General features: G+C 49.2%; 1 protein-coding gene across 3 annotated transcripts in view; it reads left to right on the top strand.

Moving 5' to 3' along the window:
• Positions 1–27,949, top strand: part of ARHGEF4 (Rho guanine nucleotide exchange factor 4) — a 183,444-nt gene that overhangs the window by 143,429 nt on the left and 12,066 nt on the right. For 2 of the 3 annotated variants that reach the window (XM_030954386.1, XM_030954387.1), the window contains one exon: positions 26,436–26,615. In XM_030954386.1, coding sequence (XP_030810246.1) covers positions 26,436–26,615 — 180 coding nt within the window. Of the gene's footprint in view, positions 1–6,459; positions 7,639–26,435; positions 26,616–27,949 lie in introns of those variants that run through there. The other variant, XM_030954388.1, reaches the window with a different exon arrangement.

Raw genomic sequence — 27,949 nt, 5'->3', positions numbered from 1 at the left:
GCCACATCTATCCTGACATGCTTGGTTTTGTTTGCCAGGCCATTGCTGTCTGTATCCCTCCCCTGCCATCCCAAAATCCCCAAAGCATGCCCAGCTCCAGCCCAGCACACCTCCTCAGCTCCCAGGGTGAGGTGTGGGATGTGTTGTGTCAGCACCAACACCTTGGCACTGGAGCTCCAGGTCATGCTGGTAATTCCCAGATGCTCCAAACATGTGAACACTTGCTGTTGCTACTCTTGAAAATAAAACTTGCTTTAGGAGAATTTGGAAGATTTTCTAGATTTAGTAATGTCTGAAAGCAAAAGACTGGATGCTAAGCAGATTGTCTCTTTTTCTTTTCTTTTTTTTTTTTTTTAATTTTTAATTACTTGTAGTCAGGGGTGGCCAGTCTGAATGGCTGCTTTTCTTGCAGTATCCCAGTGGGGTCATGCTTTAATTTATGCACTCCATAAGGAAATGGTCAGGCCCATTTTCTTTCTATTCAGAGTTATCTCGTGTGTCGTGCTACTCCAGGACAAGAACAGCTTGTAAAGTTTTGGCAGCACTGCCTGAAGAATCTGCCCAGGGAAGAACTGGCTGTAAAAGCTGAGTGGGCTTAAACCATGCAGAGCTAGAGGAAGATGCAGTGGGAGTAACTGCGCTCTAGTAACACAGTGTTACACACTGTAAAAATTCAAAGCAAACTCTGACAGACTGTTTTCCATTTTAGAAGTACATGTTCATATGCAGCTGAAAAAGCTATACTTATTCTGATGTTTTCTGGCCCTGGCTCAAAGGGAATGCTGTCCTTTTGGGGGGTGTTATGAGAGCTAACACAATCCATAGCAGGGTTGAGAGCTGCTTAGTTTGGATGTTGAGAAAAGTGTGATTGTGGGAGTTAAGGAAACTTGGTTTCCTTGGGATGATTTGCAGGTACAAATGCTTGCCCCTCTCACAATTTCACTGTCAGCCTTTTCAGCTGCTGAGCTGTCATCCACTGAACATCCACTCAGCCTGGATTCTTTTTTAAAATATGCATTTGAAATGGTTCATCACACTGTGTTATAGATAGAAGTATTTTTATCACCCAATTAAAAAAACTAAAATCAACAGAAGCTTCTTCCCTAAGAAGTTCTTCATCAGTTCTCTGTAATGGAAAGGGCAGTAATAATTAGGTGATTTATGTCAAAGAGAAGTTGAAGGGGGAAAAAGATTCAGTCCTGTGGACCCAGGTGAATGTGGCTGTTGCAACATTAAATGTTCCTGGATTTGCTGAACGTGTTCTCTTCCTCTGCAGTTCTTTATGCCCAGCATTCCAACAGCCAGTGATGCCACCCAGAGGGACAGGGGAATTCACATTTGTGTCTGTGCCTGCAGTGGTGCAACAAGAGAGAAGAAAGCTGCCTCAGAAGGTGTCCTCTTTAGGAATCCCTTAGGGAAACTTGTAAAGGAGTTCACATTTGCTGTGATTTACACTCACAGTGCCAGCAAACCCTGGAGCTGCCTGCCTGGTGTGTCCATGAGCTCTGCCCTGAGCAGGGGCAGGAGCTGTCTGTGTGTCAGCTGGGCCCAATCCAGGCTCACTTCTAGCACTTGTGTCTTTGTTAATATTTAGATAATATCCTTTTCACCTTGTTGGAGGCAGAGTGTTGATAAATGACCCAGTAAGAGCTCTCTTTCTGTCTGTGGATATTCAGAGCATGGTTTATTAGTGCCTACAATGCTAATGTGTCCTTGCCTTTAAGAGGAGTTGAATTGTGTTGTTCTTGTACTTGTAGCAAGCACATTCCTATTTGTGACAAGCCAAGAATAGGAAGTCCTGGAAATGTGCTCTAGCATGGTGTGCAGTGTTCTACCTGGAGCTTTGCTTTCCAAGCCTGCTCAGCAGGAGAGAGGGGAAAGGTGCTGAAGGTGGGGCTGGTCCCCCACAGCACTGCTCTTGGTGGCCTTGCTGTGGGACAGGAGCTCTTTGCTTTTCCAGCATGATGGATCCAGCTTCACTGCTTCTCTGCTCAGTTATTTATCCCTGTTCTGTTGGTACACCTGTGCTGCTTATTGCTGATCTTATTTCTTCACATCTGTGTGTGTGCCTTGCAGTTCCCAGTACAGCTGTTATATTGTATTTGCTGGGACGTCCCAATGAAGGCAGGAATGATGGGTCAGACTCCATGTTCTCAGAGGCTAATTTATTACTTTATTATATGATATTATATTAAAGAATACTATACTATACTAAAGAATACAAAAAGGATACTTACTGAAGGCTAAAAAGATAATAATGAAAACTCCTGACTCTCTCCAGAGCCCTGACACAGCTTGGCCCTGATTGGCCAAAGAGTGAAAACAACTCCCAGCAGAATCCAATGGAACAATCACCTGTGGGTAAACAATCTCCAAACACATTCCACATGAGCACAACACAGGAGAAGCAAATGAGATAAGAATTTTTTCCTTTTCTCTGAGGCTTCTCGGCTTCCCATGAGAAAAATCCTGGGTGAAGGGATGATTTCAGAGAATGTGAATGACACAGTGTTATAATATTGAAACACCCTTTTCACTGATAGACACTGGGTTTGTCTGTGTACTCCTGGCCTCCTAAAAATCACACCTAAAGCAGGTGTGATTTTTAGGAGGCCAGGAGTACACAGACAAAAAGCTTAGGCCTTGTGTGCTGCATGGTGATGAGTAAGGACTGGGCAATATTTAGCATCATTTTGGTGAAAAAGGAAGGCATGTCTTTTGTTCTCTATTTTATCTAATATTAGACTGAGGGGCTCTTGAATAGCTCATTCCCTGAAGCCTTGGTCACTGAGCAGCTTCTGGGAGTGCAGCAGGGCTTTGTGTGTGTCCAGGCCTTTGAGGCTGGGATGTGCTCACTTCTTACTCTCTTTGAGTGGCAGCATTATTCCCAAGGTGCAGTCCTGGCTGAGGACGGCTCTTAGAAGAATGAGTCAAAGGAAATTATTACAATTGCAAATTAGATTCCAGTGGAGATTGTGCAACAATTATTTGAAATATGCTCACTCAGTGATAGTTAGACAAAGTGAGCCCTGCTGTATTACAAGCCACGAGGTAAAACTTGCAGCTATTTCATCCTTGCTGGTGCCACGTACCACAGAAGCATGTCTGATCAGTGAGGAGTAAGAATGAGGCTTTATTTCCATGATGGAAAAATGCCACATGATGTTTAGCAGGGGGCAGCAGTAGCTGGAGAGCCCCCCCAGTGCAAACACTTGGGGTTACCATGGAAGTGACTCCCCCGTGCAGAGTCTCTGCCCCAGACCTCAGGAGGGGATTGCCTGTGTGGGGGTGGAAACAAAAGCCAGGTCACAGCTGGAGTCACTCTGCAGCTTTTGTCCTTGTCCCGTTTCTCTTCACTGAGGGGTCCCAAGGGTGAACACCACTTAACATTAACTGTGCAATGCTTCAAGATAGGCAAGTGTGCTATTTGTGCCCAGGCAATGCAGTGCAGGGGGGCACTTGGGTCTGCACATCAGAAGAGCAAAGAACATAGCTGGGGCTTGGGGTGTTTCTTAGGTACCACAGAGTTGGATGAAAATGTACCTTCCACTACAATTTTGTAATTTTTTCCCCCCTGCAATTTTTTTCTGCCATGACTTCTTTTTCCAGGGGGGCTCAGAGCAGTGTCCAAGAACTGAACTGCTTTCCCCTTTCATATATCTTCAAACTTTCTGTGCTTTCACCTCCAAATGTTTTAGCATGTTCATAAGTGGCAAAGATTCCAGGAGACTAGAGGAGAATTCTATCATGGATTTTAGAAACTACCTCATACCCTGCAATACCAACAGTGTAGCTCTGCCAGCCTTGTTGAATCACTGGAGTTTATCCATTTCTTTTCAGTGTAACTGCACTTTTCAGTGCTTACAGAAGATAGTACTTGCTGTGCAGGTTTCAGAGAAGTGGGTGTGATCATGCTCTCCATTCACCATAATTAGCTTCTCCTGAAGATCTACATCCCACCCAAATCCTGCTTGGTGGCTTATGTCCAAACTCAGTCAGGCATAAAAAGCCTTCAAAGCCAGACAAGATTTGCAGAACACCCAGGAGTTGAACAATGCAATGATGCAAGTCAACTGTGGACTTGAAGAACTTTCAGGAAGTTGAAGTCTGCAAGCTTTGAAGTGTTCTGCTGTGGTGCACATGGCAGAGAAAAATAGTTTTTTAAAGCTTATCAGCTTTAAAGCTGGTTATCAGTCACTGCAGGCCAAAAACCTCAAGCACAATGAACTTGGGCAGCTGGTGGATCCCAGCAGTTTGCTCTGTTTGTGGGGTTTTCCTGCAGGTCTTGAAGCTGCTTGGAGAGTGCAGGACCTCATCCTTTACATCATTCTCCTGGTTCTACATTTAGGCTAAAGACAAGGAGATTTGCAAGATCTTTGTGTTCAGAAACAAGAAACTGAAATAATTATTGATTTGATTTTATTATGACTAAGAAAGACAGAAGCACAAGGAGATAATGGAAGTTTTGACTGCCCTTTCTGTATAGCCCCTGATGAGGTTGGTGCAATTTGGGGAAAAAACCTCCAAAATTAAAGGAAAGTACCACTAGCCATAACTCTTAAACCATTCCCCATTTAAACATCTTACCTGCTGTTTTCCAGGAGCTGTACAGATCCCCAAGAAACACTACAGGCTTTGATGTGCTGACCCCTGAAAAAACAGTTAGGTTTTTTTGTTAGTTTGTTTCTCAGTTGTGAGAGAAGCTGAGAGTGTTCCATTTGTACCCAGGTTGTGTGGCTGCTCCCACATGGCCCTTCCCAGAGATGGAGGCCACCAGAGGTGTTCAGCAGTTGGGGCGTTTAGGGGGGGACCTTGTGTTCTGTTCCTGCTCCTGGGAATGTGTGTGGCCATGTTGGAAATGTGTGTGTAAAGTGCAGAGTCATCCTCCTGGATAGCTCCATCCTCCATCAGCTCCAGTCTCACCCAGCCCTAAATCCAAGGTCTGCATTGAGCCCATTTTGGTATCAGGATTGCTGGATTTGTCTCCCTCAGTTTCACGAGGGTGAACGTGTGGTGTAAGTGAGAACTGGAAGATGTGAAGCTGCCTCTTGTCAATGAAGGATCTGAATTCTGAGTCCTCCTCCTCTCCTGGGAAGTGATTGCTGCTGGCTGTGGAGTAAGAGGTGGGCTCTGCTTTGCTGGCTAGAGGAAACAAAAGGGCTGCAGTGGACTTGATTTTGATGAAAAATAAAGGCATTTTGTTTTCTATTTTATCTAATATTAGACTGGGGGGCTCTTGAATAGCTCATTCCCTGAAGCCTTGGTCACTGAGCAGCTTCTGGGAGTGCAGCAGGGCTCTGTGTGTGTCCAGGCCTTTGAGGCTGGGATGTGCTCACTTCTTACTCTCTTTGAGTGGCAGCATTATTCCCAAGGTGCAGTCCTGGGCCTGTGCTGGGTGCTCTCCATAATCTATCCCTGATCCTTCCAAGGAGGAATGCCTTTTCCCCTGTTCCTGTTCCCTGTTCCTGGCCCAACAAGGGCGGGAGGTATTAGCTGGGGCATCCGTGAGTGCACCTGAGGCAGGGCAGCTTGGTGCTCGGTGAACTCTGCAGTCCAGCAGCAAAAGCTAAGTTCATAAAAGAACATTTAGGGCTCTGCAGAGCTGAATAGAGGTTTTGATTGCAGAGATGTGGAGATTTGCAGTGACTCAGGCCCATGGAGGAACTAGCAGAGGGAGCCAAGTCCTTTAGACTTTCTGGCTCCAGGATGCTGCCGGGAAGCAAAAGGCAGAGCCCAGCAGAACCTGCTCCTGCGGGGCTGCCGGGCAGAGACAGGGCTGGATCTGCTGGGCTCAAGGGCAGAGGCAGCGCCGGATCTGCCATCCCCCTGCCCACACCCGCACCTGTTGCTGGCTCAGGTGTGCGAGAAGCCGCCCGTGCCCTCACCTGAGCAGGGCCGGCCCCACGGAGCCGGGCATTCCCTCCTGGCCGGCCTTGGCTCTTGCTGGCCCGCTCTGAGGGCGGTGGGAGGATTTAGAGAAGCCTCGCTAATCCCGCGCTGACCCTCCTTAAGAGGCTCCTCACAGGCGGCTCGCCCCGCGTTGCCAGGGCCCGGTGTATCCTGGAGACGGAGCGCAGCGAATCGCGGCGCCGCTCTCTGGGAAGCCGACACCGCCGCCGGATTGCGGAGCTCCGCCGCAAGGAACCCGCTGTCCTCCTGCTGCCGGAGATGGCGACGGCTCCGTGGGCACAGGGGACGCGGAACGCCGGGGATCTGCTGCCGAGCCGGCCCTGAGCTGAGGGGGCGTTCGGCACACGTGCTGCGGCCGTGCTTTTGGACTTCTGCTTCTGCCAGCGGCAAACAGCTTTTGTTCACAGCCCTCTGCCCCATCCTGCCCTGGCAGGCACTTAGGCTGTTTTATTCCTTTTTTTTTTCTTTTTTTTTTTTTTTTTTTTTTTTTTTGCTGAAGCCATGGCAAAGGTCCCCGACAGAAGCAGGCACAAATGGAGTGCGCTTCACACTTTCCTCCGCTGCAACATGAACCCGGAGACCCAGCGGGTTGTGGTCTTTGTCATCCTGCTCTTCCTCATCATCGTCAACGTGGTGCTGATGTTTCTTTTGGCATTTCACTGAAGGAGGACTGTGGTGCATGGGGTTTTCCAGGACTGGGCAACAAATCAGCAGGTCAGCTTGTCGTTGTCTGCCTCTGGTCTGCTTGTCTGCTGTTACGGTGACTGTGTGTCTCAGAGTATTCCTCCCGTGTTTTTTAATCATCAGCTCCTTCCCCACCCTGCTCCCCTCACTCTCCTCCTGTCATCACTTGTGCCTTGCGCTTTGGATCCCAGGTAAACAAGAGAAAGGCAGAGATAACAGAGCCAACCTGCTTAATCACAACCTCTCCGTGGCACTAATCAGCCTTGATTCCTAGCCATGAGGATTCCGTGCCTGCACGTAGCACTTGTGAGCCCCGGAGGAGCCCGAAGTGGTGCTGCTTTGTTTGCAGAGGGACAGCCATCCTGTAAGGAGCCCTTGCACAAGGACCAGCGACATGTAAACACCTGCTGGAGAAGCTGAAGCCTGTAACGCCTCCGCTGCTCTGTCACTGTGAGCACTGCGCTGTGCTGTGCCATGAGTAATGCCCAATTAGCCAAAGAGATTGATTAATAGAGTCCATCAGCAATTCAGGCTGAATAATCGCTGCAGCAGTGTGGAAGAAGGGTTTTGTTGGCTTTAATCCCATTTCCTTGATGATACCTCAGTGCTTATCAGCTGTATGTATCAAAATGGCTGGCACAGCCACGCACAGGACACTGACTGCAGGCCACTGGTTCCCCATGGGCTGGGGCAGCCGTGCCCAGCGGGGCAGCAGCGCCAGGAGAGCTCCTGTGGGAGGGTAGGAGGGAAGGGCAGCGAGGCTGCCTGCCCCATGCAGGCCTGCTCTGCCTGCCCCATGCAGGCCTGCCCACCTCTGTGATGTTCCCAGCACCCTGCCCATCACAGCACGTCCACATTGGCATTGGCACCCAGTGGAGCAACCCTCGGCTTGATGGCACTGGAGGAGAACAACCCCTGGAGGAAGACAGACTGGAGAGGAAGGCACAGTGCACTGTTCATAATGACACTGCTTGCTTTTGTGCAGAAGACTGCAAAAGATGCAAGCCCTTAAAATTCAGCAGGATCCTTCATTTTGTGTGTTAGGTAATCTGCAATTTAAGTACAGCTTTCACAAGGGCAGTGTGTTTGCTGGCACTAATGGTTGAGGCTACTGCAGTTCTTTCAGAGCTCAATATTTATGGCTCCTGGAGTCTGATCTGGTGTTGAGAAAGGCTGGATGGTGGTGTTGTCTCTGTCATCATGAGTGATGTACTCTGTATCAGTTATTTATGTGGTTGTGTAATACATTAGTGTCGTACAAAACCACGTCACTTTAATATGGAATTTGTACCTGTGGAGCTCCTTTCTGTCACATCTGAGGTGCAGAACATCTTTTCCCTGAGAGAGAACTCTGTCTTGCAGTTCTGGGTGTGGGGCAGCAGCAAGCCCCAGCCCCCTGCAATTCTCTGGGAATCTCTTATGCAGATGAACAGTTTTGAATTATTAAAAACCTCAAACTAGGCTATAAATTCTATTATCTAGCCATTGTGATAACAGCCACCAAAACCATCCAGTCTATGTCATTTTCTGAAGTCACTATGAAAAAAAACCAAAAAGCTAACTACAGCTCAAAACTTGGCTTTCAAACAAATCTGTTTTCTCTTGCCTCTGAACTTTACTGAGGTCTTAGTTTCAGCTGGATCAGAATGGAATGGCATAAGGTGGAGAAAGGATTGTTTCCTGCAAAGGCCAAGTGAGTGATGGCAATGTATGCCTCAGTCTTCAAATGGCACATGAGGGGCCAAAGTACAGCTTTGGGCTCAGAGGTGTCAGTGACAGAAAGCTTTGGGCAGCTGCCTATGGGGATAAATCCTGCACAAGGTTTGAGCAGGTTCTGAAAGTGCTTGAGGTCCAGAAGCTCCCACTCCTTGTCAGTGGCAGCAGTGAGAGGCCTCAGCATCGTGGCAGCCCCTGCACCAAGCTTGGACTGCCAGTTAGTGCTGTTGTGCCTGCTCTGTATCCTGAAATACTGCAAAAACCCCTGATGTTAGATGAGAAGAGCAGTTATTCACAGGGCCTGCATGCATGTGTAGCTCTGAAGGGGAGCTGGAGCTGGGCTCCATTCCATAATCCCAGGTTTGGCTCAGTGGGGCAGCTGGGAAGCTGAGCACACGTGTCTGCCAGCCTAGGCTGGGCCTGGGTTCACCAAGTGACTCATGCTCTTGTTCAGCTCAGTGCCATGGCCCTGAAATGTTCTTGGGTGGCTTTTGTCACTGAACTGAAGACTGTGGGTTCCTATTCCACTCTGCCTAGGAAGGGACTTGTTTTTCTCAAGCGTCATGTAAAATTGGTTAGCACGGAGCTGGTCTCGTGGTGATGGAATCATTCACCCTCTGCTATTGCTGCATGCTCAGTTTGGGGATGCCTTATTCCTGCTGCTTGCTGGAGGGCTCTGCTAGGTTGGGGATATCCAACCTGGGAAGGCCCAGGAATGCAAATGTGAGTTTGGGCAGTTGATGCCTCTGGGGTGCAGAGCTGCCATGCTGCTTCCTGCAGGAAGCATTGCAGTTGCTGATGGAAAGTGCCCCAGCTTTCCCCAGCAGCAGGAGACCTGCTAGAGAGCTAAAGGGAAGAATTGTTTCTTGCAAGGGCTCTGGGGAGTGCAGGGGAGTGAGGAAGAAAAGTATGCTATAGGAAAGGGCAATGTGCCCTTTGGTGAAATTGCCTTTCCCTTCCCTGCTTGAGCAATTTGCATTACTCCTGCTTAGGACAATTTTGTACCAGAAGAGTTGGGAGCAAAAAAAGTAGAATTGTCTTGCATTTAAAAATTCTGGTAAGAAAAATATCAAGATTACAGAGACCCCTTTGAAAATACATGTTCCAATGCTGCCTGCCACAGGTGTTAGCTTGGATTGCTATGAGCCTGGGAACATTTTCCACTTAATGTTTGGTGAATTTTAATTTCCTCTTTCCAATGCTTGGCTAGATTTTTGATACCTGACTAATGCTGAAGTATCTGTGCCAAGTTTTGTTATGGGGACCTCAGTGTTTTCCTCGTTCCTCAGCTTCCCCTCCAGCTGTATGCATTCAGCTGGAAGCTGCAGTTGACCAGTCAGTGTTCATCAGCCTGGTGTTAGCTGTGATTCATTCAGTCCTGCCTCACATCTTGGCTGAAGGAGCTGCAATGGCCAGTAAAGCCCAGGAAAAACAGAGCTGGTGAAGGAGCCCTGAATTGTGTGCAGAAGCTGTAGGTATGATAGAAGGACAGTGGGGAAGGAGAGCTCTGGGGGCAGGGAAGAGGCTCTGACATTTCTGGTGGGTTTTCTCGTTTGCTCTCAGTGCCCTTATTTGCCAGGAGAGCTCTGCAGAAGGGCTGGGATTGCCTTCCATGGGCTCCAGGCCCTGCCCTGGCACTGGGGCCACAGCCCCAGGAGGGAGCAGCTCTGCCAGGGCAGGGGGGCAAGGCAGCTGGGGAGTCCTGTGCCCCCTGCCCCCTGGTGCTCCCTGTGCCCCCCCTGGTGCTCCCTGTGCCCCCTGGTGCCCCCTGCTCCCTGTGCCCCCTGCCCCCTGGTGCTCCCTGGTGCCCACTGCTCTGTGGAGTAGGGCATGGCACCCAGGCCCTTGTGTGGCCACTGGACATCTCCTCCTCCTCCTCCTCCTCCTCATCCCTGGGTGCAGAGTGAGGCTGTGCCTGCACTCTTCCCATGCCCTGTGGTGCTCTGTGAGACTGGGACAGGGAAGGGATGTGCCCTGAGCCTTGCAGGGACAGAGACAGGGACAGGGATGTGCCCTGAGCCCTGCAGGGACAGAGTGCCTGAGGGAAGAAGATGTGCCCCTGAGCCTTGCAGGGACAGAGTCAGGGACAGGGATGTGCCCTGAGCCTTGCAGGGACAGAGTCAGGGACAGGGATGTGCCCTGAGCCTTGCAGGGACAGAGACATGTGCCCCCTGCATGGGACAAGTGCACCAGAACATTTAACAGGCAAGAGCTCTGCTTCTGCTCTGCTTTGAGCTCTGTGAGAGCAAAGAGCATCTGTGAACAAGAGAGACCAAGACATCATTTCCAGAGGGAGATCTGGGCTTTAGATTATATCTTTGCTTAATTTGTTCTCCCAGGCTAAACTCATTTCTGTGGTGATATGTGGTATCTGCTGTCTTTGTGATTTATTCTTGGAATCCAAGGCATGAGCTGGCCAGATAAGAAACACAGTAAGCACTTAGGATGATACCATCAACAATTACTTTTAATTACTCCTTCCAGTGTTTTGATTGAAAAGAAAATAAAAAATTAACACACAACAAAAAAAGCCACATTACTCAGGTTAAAGAAAGATTTCTAGAGGGAGAGTATTTGTTATTGATGCTGTCACTGGCCTTGTTAACTCCAGAGTGTGCTGCAAACTGGAATAAAATCATGTCTTATATGAATCTTTGTATGTGTTCTTTGGCCAGGATTACTCCAGGCATGACTCTTGGTGTCACATACAGTGCACCCACTCTATCTGCATTTGGCAGTGGCAGAATTGGAATTCAGGGAGGTGGTGTGCACCTATCTCACAGCACAGTGGCTTTCCCTGTCCTGTTGTGTGCATGCAAGCTTTCTGCATTTGTATTGATAAATGTGATAGCTCACCTGTGTTGGAGGTGCTGAAGGAAAAATGTCTCCCAAAGTAGCAAGAGGGTGTTGGTCAACCTTTCAGCAGAGGACAGAGCCAGGTGAAGGACCACAGAGAGGGAAATTGGGGAGCTTGCTGTCCCTTGCAACTGCCCAGGAGACCTGGCCCCTCTGGAGCAAGGGGCTGGTGCTGGGCTCTGGTCCCACCCATCCTGCTGCAGCACACAGGTCCTGTCCTGTCTTCCCCTTGTCCCTCCCTGGAGAGAGACCCTAGCACAGCCCCTTCCAGCATGCTTCTCCCTCCAGAGAGCCCCAGTTTCACTCTGGACACCTGAATCTCTGCTGTCCCTTGGTGGCAGAGCAGGTACAAGGGGGGAGCAAGGGCTGCCCTCAGCCCCCTCTGTCCTTCCTGCAGCCCCTCCTGCCCAGGGCTGGCCAAGGTGACAAGGGCACGGAGCAAACAGCACAGGGCCCACAGCTGGAACCTTGTGCTTGTCCAGTGCTGTGTCTGTTTGGGATATCAGCTCAGGAATGGGATCAGTTGCTGTCTCCTGCTGGGCTGGGCTGGTTTGTAGTACTCAGTACCTGAGTGTTTTTGTGGTGTTACAGCTCCAAGCTGCACAGGCACAGCAGGGCTCCTCTGCTTGTGCTTGTTCTCAACCGTGATCTGGTCCCTTCCTGGCATGTTGGGTATGTGCAGTGCTGTGGAAAATGTTATGGAAATAAAAACACTGGATAAGGTATTGGGTGAATCCAAGCAGCTACAGGGGATCTCTCAGCAGCCCAACTCAGCTTTCCTCACCTCAGCAGATGAAATGGTTCCAGCAGGAGATTAGGGAAAGACAGGCTGCTAAGGAGTCATGGCTTGGTATTTTTAGCATCCCAGTTCACACCTGTAGTGCCCAGGAGCCAGCACTTGTTATAATAAGCATAATCTAATTACAGAGTGAGAAGATCTGCCCTGGATGCCAAGGGAGGAGTGCTGGCAATGGCAGGAGCCCATCACTGACTGCCCTACCAGAACGTGCTCAGCTGAAACTGAGCTACCCCTGCAAAACCACTCTGTCCTGCTGGAAAACTGGCCAGGATCACTCCAGGCATGACTCTTGGTGTCAGGGCTGAGCAGGGAGTCAGGGTGACAGGAATGGGCGCTGTGCACACCAGCAGCTCTGGGATTTCCTACCTGTACCAAAGGCTGTAGTGGTGTTTGAGGGTCCCCAGGATGAGGGAAGAGATGATAATCTTGACTCCATGTTTCAGATGGCTGATTTATTATTTTATGATATTATTATATTGAAAGAAAATGGTATACTAAAACTACACTAAAGAAAGCGAAAGGAGACATCAGAAAGCTAGAAAGGAAAAAGGAATGAATAATAAAATCCTAGGAAAAAGGAATGAATAATAAAATCCTGTGACTGACCAGAGAGTCTGACACAGCTGGCTGTGATTGGCCATTAATTAAAAACAATTCACATGCTGGGTAAACAATTCTTCAAATCACATTCCAGAGCAGCAAAACATGGAGAAGCTGAAGCTTCCCAGCTTCCCAGGAGAAGAAATCCTGGCAAAGGGATTTTTCAGAAAATATGTCTGTGACAAAAGGCCACTGTGGGAGGGCTGTGCAGGGAGTCAGGGTGACAGGAATGGGCATGGTGCACACCAGGAGCTGTGGGATTTCCTACCTGGACCACAGGTGTGCCCTGCAGGAGGAGCAGCAGCTGCTTTGGTCTCCTGTAGTTAGAGGACTTGTTTGCCGTGTGCTCTTGGAAACAGGAGTGTGGTTCTTGTTCGAGGCCTTAGCTTTGTTTAGGCCATTAAACCTCTTCATCCAGATGGTGTAGATGTGAGACAAATGAAGAAAATGGATATATTCAAAAGCAGAACAGTACAGGGCCTCAGAAGATCCCAGGAAGCTGCTGCTTCCTGAACGTCTCCTTTACCTAGCACAGGACACTTCCAACAGGAAAAGGTGTTTTTTGGTTTTTTTTTTCTAGGGTGTACATAACTTGAAGAACCTTCTGCAGGGACTACAAAAGAAATGACTCATTTTTATATTTACGGATACTAACCAAAACCAAAGGCTTAGGCAGCCTCCTTAGCCTGACAGTGAGACGTTATCAAGGTCTTTTTTTGTTTTTCTCCTCTGTTATTCAGATTTTCCTCTGCCCCATTTTCAAACAATAGGACAAACAGCAGTTCTTAGTTCTGTGAAGAAAGGATCTACCCAGTGTGTGTACCATGGCAAAGAGATCACCACCAGACAGGGGATAGATGGTGGTTGTGATGGAAGTTACAAGTTTTTTGTCACCAAAACCCTGCAGGGTTTCTCTCTCAGGAAAAAGTGAAGAAGGAAAATGGATACTGAACTGTGCATGGTTCTTTGAGGCGGGGAGAACATCTTAGAGCCACGTCATGGAAATTGATAAACAATCTGTGTTGGCCCAGCACTCCTGCCAGCACCTGCCAGTGCTGCACAGACTTTGGCACAGTTTAATGCAAGGGAGATGTTTTCACAGGAGACAGGAGCAATAAAAATGATTCCAGCATGTTTTTTGCAGCGTGTTCCATTGCAATTAACTCATGCACGCACATGTAAAGGAAAGCCGTGAACTGTGTTTGGGGCTTGATGCTGATGCTTGGATGATTCAGAAGGGTTTGTTAGCAATGCAATTTGTATCTGCTTTTAAATGTTTTCTTTAACCTTATTTGTAAAACAAATTTAGATTAATTTGCCTTTGAGCTACAAGTGATTCCATAACTTGCAAGTTTTATGTCACCATAAATCTGTATCTCTTGGGGGAAGAGTCATCAGCAGGCAGAGAGCCTGTGGCCTGCATGGCTCCTTTTCCTTTCCTTCTTCAAGGAGCCAGGGTGCAGCACTTATCCTCAATAAATCTGTGTGGCAGAATAGCTACAGCTGAACTGGTTTGGATACATTATCCTGAGGGATCTGTGCAGTATATTGCTCATTTGTGCAAAGAAATAATGATTAAACAGAAGGCAAAAGAGGAGGTAGATAGCAAAAAACCCAGAATTAATTCATGAGAGAAGTGGTGGAAGCAGGAGCTGTCCTGCGGAGAGGGAAAAGGAGAGGAAATATCCCAGGGGAATGTGCTGGTGGGAGTGCACAGAGGAAGGGTAGTCCTGCAGCAAGGGGAGAATGGGGAAAGCGTAAATGACAGAGAAATATGTTAAATATGTAGCATTAAATACAATTTTCTGATGAAAATAATTTCTACTTGGGTGTCTGAGAAATAACCGTGTAAAAAAGATGCAACAGCAATCACTTTTAAATGTGTGAACAACCAAACAGAAACATTCTGGGCCATTTCCATTCCCAGGATGCACAGTTAAAATCAGGGCATCAGAAAATGTAAAAAATTGTGGTAACCAGCTTTGCTTCATCCTCTGCAGTGAGTGCAGACTTCAAAACTCTTGGTGAGGTCAAGTGGGGAGTCAGGCAGTCTGACACGATTTTCATGTACAGCCAAGCTGCAACCAGAAACTACAAACTTTGTAGCTGTGTGAGCCCTAGGTCAGAGCCTTGTTCCAGCCTGAGAGTTCAACCCCAGGCCTTGCACCTCTCCAGTCTTTGGAACCAAGGAAAGCAGGAGGAGGGTACATGGACAATTTCCAGGTGCTGTTCTGGCAGCATCTGGGCTGCCTGGGGTGAGGGGTGGGAGGGGAGTACCTGAGCCAAAAGTTAGAGATCTTAAACCACTTTTAAACCTTAGAGTATTTCGAGCTCCTTAAGCCACTTTAAGGCTTTAGATGGGTTTAAAATGCTTAAAACACTGTAGGGCCTTAGATGAGTTTAAGCTGTTTAAGCTGATTTAGAGCTTTGGAATGACTTAAGTTTTGTGTCTTTAAGGAGGTTTTGAGGTCCTTTGAGCTCTTAATTGCAAAGAGCTTTTTGGACATTTTGAGTGAGGATGTGGCACGTGCCTGCTCCTGTGACCCGTGCTTGGGGACTCCTTATATCCCTGGACAGCCAGGTTTTCATGGCTAGACCTTCATCCTCCTTTCTGGAGGAAAGAAAAGCATGCCAGGAGTCAGACATCCGTGTGTAGGGGTGGATGGTGTTCCAGATGTGTGTCCCTGGTGAGGGTTGCTGTGTAGGGTGGAGTGTGTGGGATCTGCTCTATTGAATGTGTGAAATGCTGAGGAGTCCCAGCCAGGAGAGGAGCAGCCCTGCCCCAGGGGACATCCCAATGTCTCTGTAATTACTGTGCTGGCAGCTGCTGATTTTCCACCTGAGTGCCAGTGTTGCTGTTCCTCATGGGATGTAGCTGTGCCTGCCAGGTTAGCAGTGCCAGGGCTCGCTGGTTTAAGAACAGTTTGTGTCTGTGGATAATACAGATAATCAGCATTTCCTTCCTTCTGTGCTTTTCCCTCATGCCCTAATGCTCTGTGAGATAAATGTTGCCACCCTAATGCCCAGGTCTGTGGGGCCAGTGACACTTTTACCTGTGACTTGGGCACGGCCTGGCACTTTGCCTTGTGTGCCTTCCCAGGTGTGTTTAAGGCCCTTGGTGGGCTGAATCCAGACAGGATGAGTTTAAACATCCTTGAAAGACTTACATTTACTTAATCTTTTTTAAAATCACCTTTTAAAATCACATCCTTGGGCTGTGGGGCTTCCTGTGGCATGGCCTAATTATGCACCACAGGGAAAAGGTCCTGCTTTTGTCCCCAGCTTCTTGCCTGGTGGTTCCGCTGGGCACCCAGCAGCCTGGATTAGAAATAACCTTCAGGTCATGGCCACCCTCCATCCACCTGTCTCTGTTGCAGCTTCAAGGTCTGTTTAGCTTGTGCTGGCCTAGAAACTCTTCCCACATTTGATTCCTGCTGCTCTTTGTGCCTTGCCTGCTTCTCCTCTCTCTTTCTGAGTCATTCCTGATCTTTGGGCTTCTGACCCTGCTGGAAAGGGGCTGATGTTTTCCTAAATGGGTCTGCAAAGACCTTCTTGAGGAGCAGCTCATTTAGTCAGCCACTTGTGTTAGATATTGTTTGTGTTACATTTGAATTTCTATTGCCATTTTGTCACCCTGTCACTCAACGTTGTACCTACTTGTTTAGAAAGAGTGAAAATACATTTCACTTATACCAGAAAATAAATGTGTTATACACAGAATTTTCAACAAATGTCCCCTGGAAAATTGTTTGACAGGTTAAAATGGAAGCTGCTTTTCAGCTTTACTGACTGTACATGTTACCAGCTACTGCAGTGTGCAGCTATAAAATGTGACACACACAGAGCCTGCTGCAGTTACCTAAAGCCTTGAGAAGGGCTTTGCTCCTGGTTTTTCCTTATGCCAAAACTTAGGGATCTTAGTTCCCCAAATTAGCAGGCTCCTTGACAGACAGGCCATGGGAGAGTGATGAGTGGAGTCATGAGGGCACTGCCAGGGTCGAGGTGATTTAGGTGTGTCACATTCACATTCTCTGAAAAATCCCTTCACCCAGGATTTTTCTCCTGGGAAGCTGAGAAGCCTCAGAGAAAAGGAAAACAATTCTTATCTCATTTGCTTCTCCTGTGTTGTGCTCATGTGGAATGTGTTTGGAGATTGTTTACCCACAGGTGATTGTTCCATTGGATTCTGCTGGGAGTTGTTTTCACTCTTTGGCCAATCAGGGCCAAGCTGTGTCAGGACTCTGGACAGAGTCAGGAGTTTTCATTATTATCTTTTTAGCATTCTGTAAGTATCCTTTCTGTATTCTTTAGTATAGTTTAGTATTCTTTAATATAATATAGTATCACAAAGTAATAAATTAGCCTCCTGAGAACATGAAGTCAGCTGCATCATTCCCTGCAAATACAATATAGGTGTCCTCCTCAGCTGCAGGTGACTGTCCCCTCTCCTTCATAAGGACTTTCCTGAGTTATTTCAGCCAAAAGCAAAATGGTGGAAAGCCATTTTCAAGTTGTTTTCTTTTGCATTGTAATAATCATCTCCCCCATTTTAGGTGAGGAACTGGGAGGTTCTTGCATCACTCTGGGGTTTGAGGGATCCCCTTTAATGGCACCCAGGGGATGGGCACCCCTGGCAGGCTTTCCCAGGCCAAACTCTTCACTCCCAGGTTCACTCAGCACCAAGCACAGCTCTGCCCCCTGCAGCACTGCGGATTTCACAGCCTCTCCTTGCCTGCTGCAGGGGGACCCTCCTCCTCCTCCCATCTGTTTAAATCACTTCTGAGGGGGAATCAGGACTCAGATGATATCAATAAAAGGGAATAATGTAATTAATGCCAGTCATAATGGTTTTGTGGAAAATAGTTCTTACCAAATAAATGTGATGACAAATGTTGAATGTTTGGTAAATGGACGCAGCTGTACTAGATGTCACATGAGGAGTTTAACTACAGGCACTGATTAAAAAAGCAGTACTGTGCAATATCAGTGTAGCACACTTAGCTGGATTAAGATCTTTGTTGACTGACATTTTAGATTTGTTAAGGAGAATCACTGTCAAATTAAAATATTTTGAATGGAGATCTGCAGTGCTTGGTAAATGCCTGAGAGTCCTCCACTACCCTTAATCAGTCTCAAAAATCTCTGCTGAAAAATATGCAGCTTCCAGTGCAGGCAAAGGGCAGCAAATGCCAAGGGCATGGCAGGGGCACAGTGTGTGGGCTGTGAATGGAGCAGTGACACGAGCCCTGCCCACGGGGGACACGGGCACAGAGGCTCCTGGTGCCCTTGTGTCACTGCCCATCCACAGCCCTGCCCACGGGGGACACGGGCACAGAGGCTCCTGGTGCCCTTGTGTCACTGCCCATCCACAGCCCTGCCCACGGGGGACACGGGCACAGAGGCTCCTGGTGCCCTGGCACGTGGGCAGAGGAGCAGCGGGAAGCACTGGAGTGTTGGCTGTGCCTGCCCAGCTGGGTGGGTGGTTCCGGCACCCTGCAGGCAGGCAGCAAGTCCAGCCTAGCAGAGACAGCCCAAATTCCTGCTGGCAGTGAGGGAGGCAGGGAGCCCCGGGGCTGGGTCGGCTCATCGTGCTCAGAGAGCTGAGCCCTTCCCTGGGGTGCCTGTCTCCCCACCAGGGAGATGCTCTGAAGCCAATCCAGATAACTCACTCAGACTCAGTGCCTGCTGCTCAGATGACAGGAGCTCTGTGAGATAAATTTAATCTCTGTTGCCCATCATTAGACAGTGAAGTTAAAAGTTTTGAGAGGAAGCAAGAGCAAGCTGTCAGGACAGCAGTGTGCCCTGGTGGCTGGGAAGGCCAATGGCATCCTGGCCTGGATCAGGAATGGTGTGGGCAGCAGGAGCAGGGAGGTCATTGTGCCTGCTCTGGGCACTGGGGAGGGCACACCTGGAGTGCTGTGCCCAGCTCTGGGTCCTTAGGTTGGGAAGGACCTTGGGACACTGAGCACATCCAGAGGGGACAACGAGGCTGGAGAGGGGCTGGGAACACAAACCCCTGAGGGAGCTGGGGCTGCTCAGCCTGGAGAAAAGGAGACTCAGGGCTGCCCCATCACTCTGCACAGCTCCTGAAAGGTGCCTGTGCTCAGCTGGGGCTGGGCTCTGTCTCCAGGAACTGACAGAACCAGAGGTCACAGCCTCAAGCTGTGCCGAAGGAAATACAGGTTGGATATCAGGAAAAAGATTTTCACAGAAAGAGTGATAAAGTTCTGGAATGGCTGCCCAGGGAGGTGGTGCAGTCCCCATCCCTGGGTGTGTTTAACAAAGCCTGGATGTGGCACTGGGTGCCAGGGTTGAGTTGAGCTGTTGGGGCTGGGTTGGACTCGATGATCTTGAAGGTCTCTTCCAACCTGGTCATTCTGGGAATTCTGTGACGATTTCAAAACTATCCCAAGGGTTCAGTTCAAGGCAGAGGCCAGCTTTGGCTTCTGCTCATATTCAGAGAAAATAAGTATTTGTGTGAATGTAGCACAAATGTGGGGCATGTGTGTAAGTAATTTTTTTTTTTCTCCTCTGCTGCACCTTGCATGAGAGAGGCAGAGAGAAGCTCTAGAAGCAAAGTGGCTGCTGAAGGAACTGGAGCTGTGGGAGGGCTTTGCCTCTGGGGTCAGGACTGCAGCAGGGCTGAGGTGTTTGGTGTGCTGGAGCAGTTCAGCTTCAGTCTGTTCCACACAAGTTCAGGGGGGTCAGGCAATGAGCCCAGGCTTCGTGGCAACCATTTTAGCTCACCAGGAAGGGCTGGGTTCAGGTGCTCCTTGTGGAACATGTCTGTGTTAGGGTCACAGAGATGAAAAATAAATTCCATTCTATTGGTACCTTCTCCCTGATCTTCCCTTTTCCCAGTTCTTTTGATGCTTCTGGGTTCATTTTTTGGCTCTGCATGATCCAGTGTATTTGGCATTGTCAAGAGAGAGCTATTCAAATTTTATTCAAATAGAAACAAGTAGCTCAAAGATAAATATTTCCTGAAGGCATCTTCATCCCTCCTTCTGTAAGTTGCTGAGATCTTTTATCTCTGTTAACATTGCCTGGAGGTCCTGTCCAAACAAGACCAGGACATACAAGGTAACTATGTCAAGGTGTCCAGCCTGAGACAGACAGGGACTGAGGAGCTGCAGTGCCAACAACCGCTGGCATGGGCCTTGGCATGCCAGGTCTGTTTGCCCACACAGAATGGGCTGAATCTGGGGCAGCTCTGTGCACCAGCCCTGGCTGTGTCTCTTCCTTGGCAGCCTCTGTGCAGACACTGCTTGGGGGAGCCATCCATCAATCCTCCCCTCCATCTGTGCCATGGGAGGAGCTGCCCTGATGCCTTAGGATTTCAGCTTTTATATTTTCAGATCCTGTGTTGCATCAGTGCATCACTCCAAACTCCACACAGAGTGTGAGTTCCTGTCCTCACATTTTGTCAGACAAAACAATCCCTCTGGGCCTGGGAACCAAGGACACCCCACAGCCTCAGGTCCCAAAAAGTACAAACAAAAGTGAATTGGGGCAGCAAACTGGGGGTAAATGACTTCATTAGCTGAAGCTGTAATTGGAGAATTAACCCCTGATATGTAAATGGACCAAACTTACAATTGTCTGAAAAACTGGTGCCCATTGTCCACTGGGTGTAGCCTCTGGAGGCTGTGACTGCCCAAGGTGAACCTGTTTGAAGGCCTTCAATAAATCCCCACTTTATTCTCTGGATCTTGTCCAGCCTCTGCTCTAAGGAGCCACTCCAAGGCATCAGCTCCAGTGCCTTCCCCTTGCAGCAGGGAGGGCTGGAGCAGGAGCTGGGACGCACCAAGGCCAGGGCAGTAACAGAGCTGCCCTCGGTTTTCAGATTCAAGCATCTGGGCTAGTGCTGCCTTTGGGTTGCAAATGCTGCTGTCTACAAAGTTAGATGTTTTTATAAACAAAGAAAGAAGTTGATTTCTGATTGTTTTCCCCACTGCCAGCTGCAGGAGCAGCTGTGGGGTGGCTGGTTTGCATTCTCTAAGTTTTCCCTGCTCTACACTTGTTTGGGCCTCTTCAAGAGCATGTACTGAGTTGTCCTTGACATTACAAAGCCAGCACATAAATGTTGTTTCATATGGAAATTAGTAGTTGTTTTCCAAACCTTGCTTTAATTGCAAAGATCAAAGTGTGGTGAGCTGAGTCCTTTGAGCTGAGGAGGTGCTTGGCAGGGTGAGCATCCCCTTCCCTCCAGCCCCTCTGGGAGCCAGCAGCTGCTTGGTGGTGCCACCTCAAACACATTTTGCCAAAACCCTTTGACCTGCTGGTGTGTTTTATCCTTCCTGGGGTAGGAGAGTCCTATGGGAATAAATCACACAGGACTTCATTTTCTTCATGGTGGAAAAAGGCCTTTCTTTGTTCACATAACTCCTTTCTGTAAGGTGTTACAGACCTCATGTGGGACTCCAGTTGGTCAGGAGCTTTCTTGCCAATTACTTTATTGGTTGGTAACAAGTCGTTATCCTGTATTGATTGGTCACTCCAACTCTGTATACCTGCAGGGAAATCGTTTGTAAAAGATAGTTTTCATTTTTCTATCTGATGGTGCAAAAACAATTTATACAGGTGCAAGTTGGTTTTTTACCCAGGGATAATTGTTATGTTCACAAACTGCTCACACCAGGATTGCTTTCAGATGGGAACTTGCAAAGGGCTAGCTTTGGCAAGGCCAGGCACGGATTCCAGGAGAGCAGGTCTGGTTTTATGAAGCCTCTCTCTCTCTATGATTTGTCCCCCGTCCTGCAGCAGTCCTGCCCCTGTTTCCCCGTGCAGCTTGCCCTGGGGAGGATGGGGCAGTGCTGTGCCCCCAGCTGGGGCAGCTCTCCTTGCTGCAGTGCCCTGGGGCACCCTGGCTGCTCCTGTGCCATGGAAATGCCAGTCCTGGCTCTGGGAGAGGGGCTCTTGGCCTGGCTGTGGGGGGTGTTCTGCACCAGCCCAGGAGTTGTTCTGGACACAGTGGGAAATAACAAAGGCACAGCCTGAGCTGGGGCAGAGAGGAGCAGAGCCCTGATCCCCGATCCCTGCTCAGCACCCAGGTGTGCCCTGCCCACCCTGGGGTGCCAGCACAGGAGGAGCTGGGCAGGGAGGGGGCCATGGCAGCCGGAGCACATGAAGGTGTGTGCAGTGCTGCTGTAGTGCATTAATTGGGATAATCCCATGAACAGATGAAATATTTGTTGCTCTTTTTTTCATGCTTTATTCCGTATAGATCATCCTCCTCAGAAACATGGTGTTTGCTGTCAGTTAAACAAATCCTGGCCTGTTGTTCAGGTGTATTTTATTTGTTCTTTTCCCTGAGAACTGGCAGTGTCTTGCCTGCCTATTTGGCCAGGCTGGTGATCCCACAGTTGTGACTTCCTGTATTTTCCAAATCATATCCACAGTATGGCTGTTGTTGAATAGAGAAAATGTAAGGTATTCATATTAATGGATGGATTAAAAACCAGCTGAGGATTCCCTACCCAGCCCTGTGGATTTCAGTGACTCTGAGTAGAACCATGTGGCTCTGTGAGCTGAGTGTGTCAGCCCTCTGTGCTGTGAATCCTGGCTCAGGCTTGGTCTCTTTTCTTCTCATCATGTTTCCAAGCTGTGACAGCGTGGTACTGTGTGGCATTAATGCCTTCACATCATCAGGGATGATGATCATCAGTTGGTGTGATCATGTCAGTGCTAGGGCAGGTCCCTTAGCCTCCCTCTGGACACGGCCACGGTGTGTGCCAGCCTGCGCATCACACCCAGCCCTGATCCAGCCTGCCATGTTTGAACACACAGAGAAGGTATTTTGTCTGAGAAAGAGCCGTGTTCTCTATGTGCTGGTCACAGTTTGGGTGTTGAAAAGCCTGCTGGATGCCACCCTTCTGAAGGTTTAGCAGCTTCTGCCATCTCCTGAGCAGCCCCCCTTCCCGCAGGGATGTGTAACTCTGCAGGGCAGCAGCTGCTGTCAGCGGTGTGTGCCCAGCTCTGAGAGAGCTCTGAGTGTTCACTCAGCTCCCTCCATAGGCTGCCCGGGAGCTGGGCTCCAGCCACCCCCTCACCCTGTTGCTGCTCTCCCTCCTGGGCTGGAGTTCACAGGGGGCCCAGGACGAGGGAAGAGATGAGAATGTTGACTCCATGTTTCAGAAGGCTGATTTATTATTTTATGATATATATTATATTATATTATAAGAAAATAATATACTAAAACTCTACTAAAAGAATAGAAGAAAGGATTTCATCAGAAGGCTAGCAAGGAATAGAAAGGAATGGAATGATAATAAAATTTTCTGACTGACCAGAGAGTCTGAGCCAGCTGGACTGTGATTGGCCCTTAATTAGAAACAACCACATGAGACCAATCACAGATGCACCTGTTGCATTCCACAGCAGCAGATAATTATTGTTTACATTTTGTTCCTGAGGCCTCTCAGCTTCTCAGGAGAAAAGATCCAGAGGAAAGGATTTTTCATAAAATGTGTCTGTGACACCTCCCTGCAGCAGGAGGAGCTGGGCTCAGCTTGTGCTGTGCACAGGCACCAGTCAGTCCCTGCAGTCCCAGAGCAAATGGATTGCCCAAAGCAGCAGCAGAGCCCTTTGTGAGAGTGGCTACACCAACCTCACCCACAGCCCAGCTGCTCTTCTGGAGCTGGAATCTGAGAGCCAAGTCTGGAAAAATACACTTTTACATCTGCTCTCTTCCCTACTCTAGTTGTCACTGCTTTATGTTACAAAGCTGAGACCTCTAAATTACCGAGGGTGCACTCAATCCCCTCCTCCAGCTCATGGATAAATATATTAGAGAATCACAGGGTATCCTGAGTTGGAAGGGACACCCAAGGATCATCAAAGTCCAACTCCTGGCCCTGCACAGACACCCCAGGAATTCCCCCTGTGTCTGACAGCGTTGCCCAAACGTTCCTGGAGCTCTGCCAGCCTTGGGCTGTGACCCTGGGGATCCTGTTCAGTGCCCACCACCCTCTGGGGAAAGAACATTTCCTGATACCCAGCCTAAACCTGCCCTGCCTCAGCTCCAGGGTGTCCCTGTGGGTCCTGTCCCTGGACACCAGAGAGCAGAGAGGGGGACACTCAGCCCTGCCATCACCATCATCAAAACACTCCCTCACATCCAGGCTCCCCCACTGCCCTTCCTTCCATGGCTGCTCCTTCTGAAGGATTTATGGCCAGCCCTGCAGCATTCCAGTTGTGAGAATCATCCCACTGTGGTGGCAGCTGTATCCCAGTTTTCCTTCCACACCATAGCCCTGGGCTCCTCCTGTTTGTTTCCCATCCTGTGTGCATTAGTGTGGATGCACTCACTTGGGCTGATCCCACCACCTTTCGGGGGAGGAGACGCTCTAATTTCTACATGACCATTCTGAGGCACTTCTGTTGTTTTTAATCCATCAAAACCCTTTTGGTTTTGCTGCCACATGGATCCATCCCCTGTTTTCACAGAGATACAGCATCAGTGCCATGCATCCCACCTAGCTCTGGCTGCACTGGCTGTGTAGATAAGTGGGAACCTCTCACCCTCTCCTTCCCCATCATGCTGTTATTTCTGTCAGAGTGGAAACACTGCATTAAGCTGTTTCTGGTTCAGTGCAGGGCCATTTGCTATCCAAAGGCAGCCTGCATTTCAATTTGCTTTCAAATGCCTCGTTAACCCTCTTCTGATTTACTCAGCTGATGATTGTGCTGACGTTCTTCCCCAGCGTGCATCTCTCCTTTGTGAGAGGCAGCAGCAGTGACCCAGGGCAGGGGAGAGCTCGGGGTGACTGAGCAGCCAGGGGCCAAGGGTGGCCATGCCCTGTGTGCTGTGGTGTCACTGTCACTGCTGGGACACCTACCAGGGACATGGCTTCCCTACAGCTTCTCTCTTTCTCCTGTGTGCCTCCCACGCTGTCCTCCTGTTGTCTTCCCATAATTCATCATTGCACCATTTTCCTGGAGAAAATCAGGCCTTCACTGCCACTTCACAATGGCCAAGTCTTTTTTGGCAGAACTCCAGTGTGCACTCCATCTTCTTGGGAAAATCCTTGCTGTTCAGACAGTCCCAGGCACACTCAGGCCCTGGGAACCCTGTGAGTGTGCTCTGGAGTTGTGGAAATCCAAGGGACACTGTCCTGATAAACCAGTGGCATCAGGCACTGCTGCTGTGGTGCCAGCAGGCCCAGCCCACAGAGACAGCAGCACCCAGGTGTTACCTGGCCACCCCACAGCTGAGGTGGGGATGCTCAGCAGCGGCTCCAGCATCACTGAGCTCAGAGCTCCCTTGCAGCTTCCAGCCACATGGGCTTTGGTTTTGGTTTGGGTTTTTTAATTGCTGCGGGTCCTGTTTTTCCTACAGTGGGGCCTCTATGGGGCATGCAGTAAATAATTGTTGCTCCTCAGTATAATTGCTTCAAACTCTCCAGGAGTCTTCTTTTAAGCGTCTGAGTGCAACGTTTAACCACCTTACAGGCTTCAGGCTCTTCCCATTCCAGAGTAGCTCTGAGGCCTCTGAATGCTTTTTCACAGAATTCACAGAATCACAGAATTCACAGCATGGCCAGGCTGGAAGAGACTTTCAGGATCATTGAGCCCAACCCAGCCCCAACAGCTCAACTCAACCCTGGCACCCAGTGCCACATCCAGGCTTTGTTAAACACACCCAGGGATGGGGACTGCACCACCTCCCTGGGCAGCCATTCCAGAACTTTTTGCTGTCTCTAAATATTGATGCTCAAGGTTTTAGTTGAAGGCTTTCCAAAGCAGAGCTGCCCTGGCAGCACCAGAGCATCCTGCACAAACAAGGTACCAAACTGAGGCTTTGTCATGGTTTGATGCTGGTGCAATGCCAGTGCCCCCATATATAAAATAAATTCTCCCCAGTGGCTGCTGTGAGATGTGACCAGAAATGGAGCAAAGCTCGAGCTTAGGAATAAAGGAAAGAACTTTACTAACTTACAATATGAAAAAAGGAACACAGAGAAATCAGAATGAAAACCTTCCAAAAACATTCCTCCTCCTCCCCCCAATTTCCACCACCACTATTTCATAATAGAACCTTACCACCCCTCAGATAATCAACTCTCATTCATCACCACCCTTCAGATAATCAACTCTCAGTTGATCAAGAAGAGAGGAGTCTCTCTTGTCCCATAGGCTTCCCCAGGAAACACAGCTGAAAGCCTCTTTCACTGACGGGAAATAGCCTTGTTTGCTGGCTGAGGCAAAGCCAGCAGGATGAAATACCAGAATTTATGTTTTTATGGTGGTAAACATAGTGTGTGCCAGTGATTCTGAATAAATGCTGTTGGTAATATCAGTTCAGTCCTTAAGAATAGTATTGATTTGATACAGAAAATGAGTTTGGGCTAAAACCAGGGATTTTTTTCCTGCCACACCTTCTAATTATTTAAGCATCTTATAAAATTTCCTTGAGACTTAATTATTTTTAATAATTCTTCCGTACTTGGGTGACTGATAAGTGGATCATCTTGATTCTCTATTACTGTAAGGATCAGTAGCAGCTGAAGATAACAGACTTTGGGGCACAAGATGCGGTGGGCCATTATCAGTTCTATATAAAGCTTATTTTTAAAAGAAAATGAAACTTCTGTGTATGCAGGTTCATACTCTTGCACAAAGCTCCAGCCAATAATTCTGAAAGGAGAAAAACTGCAAGTGAGGGCAAAGCAGCTGCCAGCCTTGCAGCCACTCCTCATTGCTCGTGGGGCACAGAGGTAGCAGGGCTGTGCCAGGGCTGCAGGACGTGTGCCAGGACGTGTGCCAGGCTGCAGGACGTGTGCCAGGACGTGTGCCAGGATGTGCTGCAGCCAGGCTGGCACTGGGTGCTGCTGGCTGAGGGACTGACACTGTGCCTCTGTGCCCACAGCTGATCAGCGATGGCAGCGTGGTGTACGCGGAGGCGCTCTGGGACCACGTCACCATGGATGACCAGGAGCTGGGATTCAAGGCTGGAGATGTCATCGAAGTGATGGATGCCACCAACAAGGAGTGGTGGTGGGGCAGGATTCTGGACAGTGAAGGCTGGTTCCCAGCCAGCTTTGTTCGGGTAAGATCTTCGTCTTTCTTTGTGCCCTCTCCATGAGCAGCAGGTGTTTGTCCTTCTCCAGGTTTAATGTTCTGTGGTGACTGCAGAGGGCTTTCACTGCTAGGGATGGTCCAGCATGTCTTGTTTGTATTCCTCTACAAGGGGCTACAGTACAGGGTGCCCTCCTGGGCTGATCCCACCACCTTTCAGGGGAGGAGAGGCTCTAATTTCTACATGACCATTCTGAGGCACTTCTGTTGTTTTTAATAAATCAACAACTCTTTCGGCTTTGCTGCCACATGGATCCATCCCCTACTTTCACAGAGATACACACAGCTTCACTGCACTGCATCCCACCAGTGTGGAGAAGTCCCTGTACATGAGTAAATCAGGGCAAAAGCTTCAGCTCCAGACTGGAGCAGAGCTGAACTGAGCTGTGCCAGCTGGGGAGCTGCCCTGTTTGCTGCTTTGCAGCCTGGCTCCTGCTTACCCATCTGTACATTGGCTGATTTGTGCCCAAGCACATGGCATCCACTTCCAGGAGCAAGCAGAGCTCTCCTGGAGGAATCCCTGATGCAGATCCCTGGATTCTTCACTCCAGTGTCCACTCAGACAACAGAGATGAGCGTGGCACCAAAGGCAACTCTCTGCAGCCGGTGCTGGGGCCAGTGCAGTGCCACGGCCAAAGGATGCACCCACCTACTCACACATGCACCTCCTCAGGCTGCTGGGCTGTTTTTAGTGCGAGCCAGGCACTAAAAAATGGAGGAGAAAAACCCAAGAAATGTCTGGGCAGTGATCTGGGGCAATGTGAGACACTCAGAGCTCCTGGGCCAAGGCTGTCCCCTGGTGCCAGCTTCAAAGCCCACGCAGAAGAGCTGTGCGGAGCAGCCCAGCGCCCTGCAGAGCTTCATTTCCCGCAGAGCTTTCTGAAACACATCAAGGGCAAGCAGGAGGGACCAGGAGTGTGGGAGGTGGTAACTGCTGTGCTCGCCGTCCCGCTGGGAGGAGAAAGGCTTTTTTCCTTTCTCTGCCGGTGACTGTCGCTGTGGGTGCCCGACAGCTCTCCCCAGCTCGGGGCAGGCAGTGAGGCGCCCAAGGGCAGAGATTCTCAGCCCTTTAGCTCTTTATCCAGGTCCCTTCAGATCACAAGTGACCCAACACCAGGTGAAGCATGAAAGGAGGTGACACGAGGTCATCCGGTGTCGGTAGCAAACGTCCTTGCAGCAGTGGGGCGGTTTTGAAATGCTTTGTTATAGGTTGCAGGGGATAGTCTCAGCTGCATAATTAATACAAACAGTGGAATGTTTTGCAAATAAGATTACCAAGACCTCAGCACTGCTTTGTCTTGCAAC

This window comes from Camarhynchus parvulus, chromosome 9, assembly GCF_901933205.1.
Source record: "Camarhynchus parvulus chromosome 9, STF_HiC, whole genome shotgun sequence".
Taxonomy (NCBI): domain Eukaryota; kingdom Metazoa; phylum Chordata; class Aves; order Passeriformes; family Thraupidae; genus Camarhynchus; species Camarhynchus parvulus.
The sequence above is the reverse complement of the archived record's forward strand: the minus strand, read 5'-3'. Positions and strand labels throughout refer to the sequence as shown.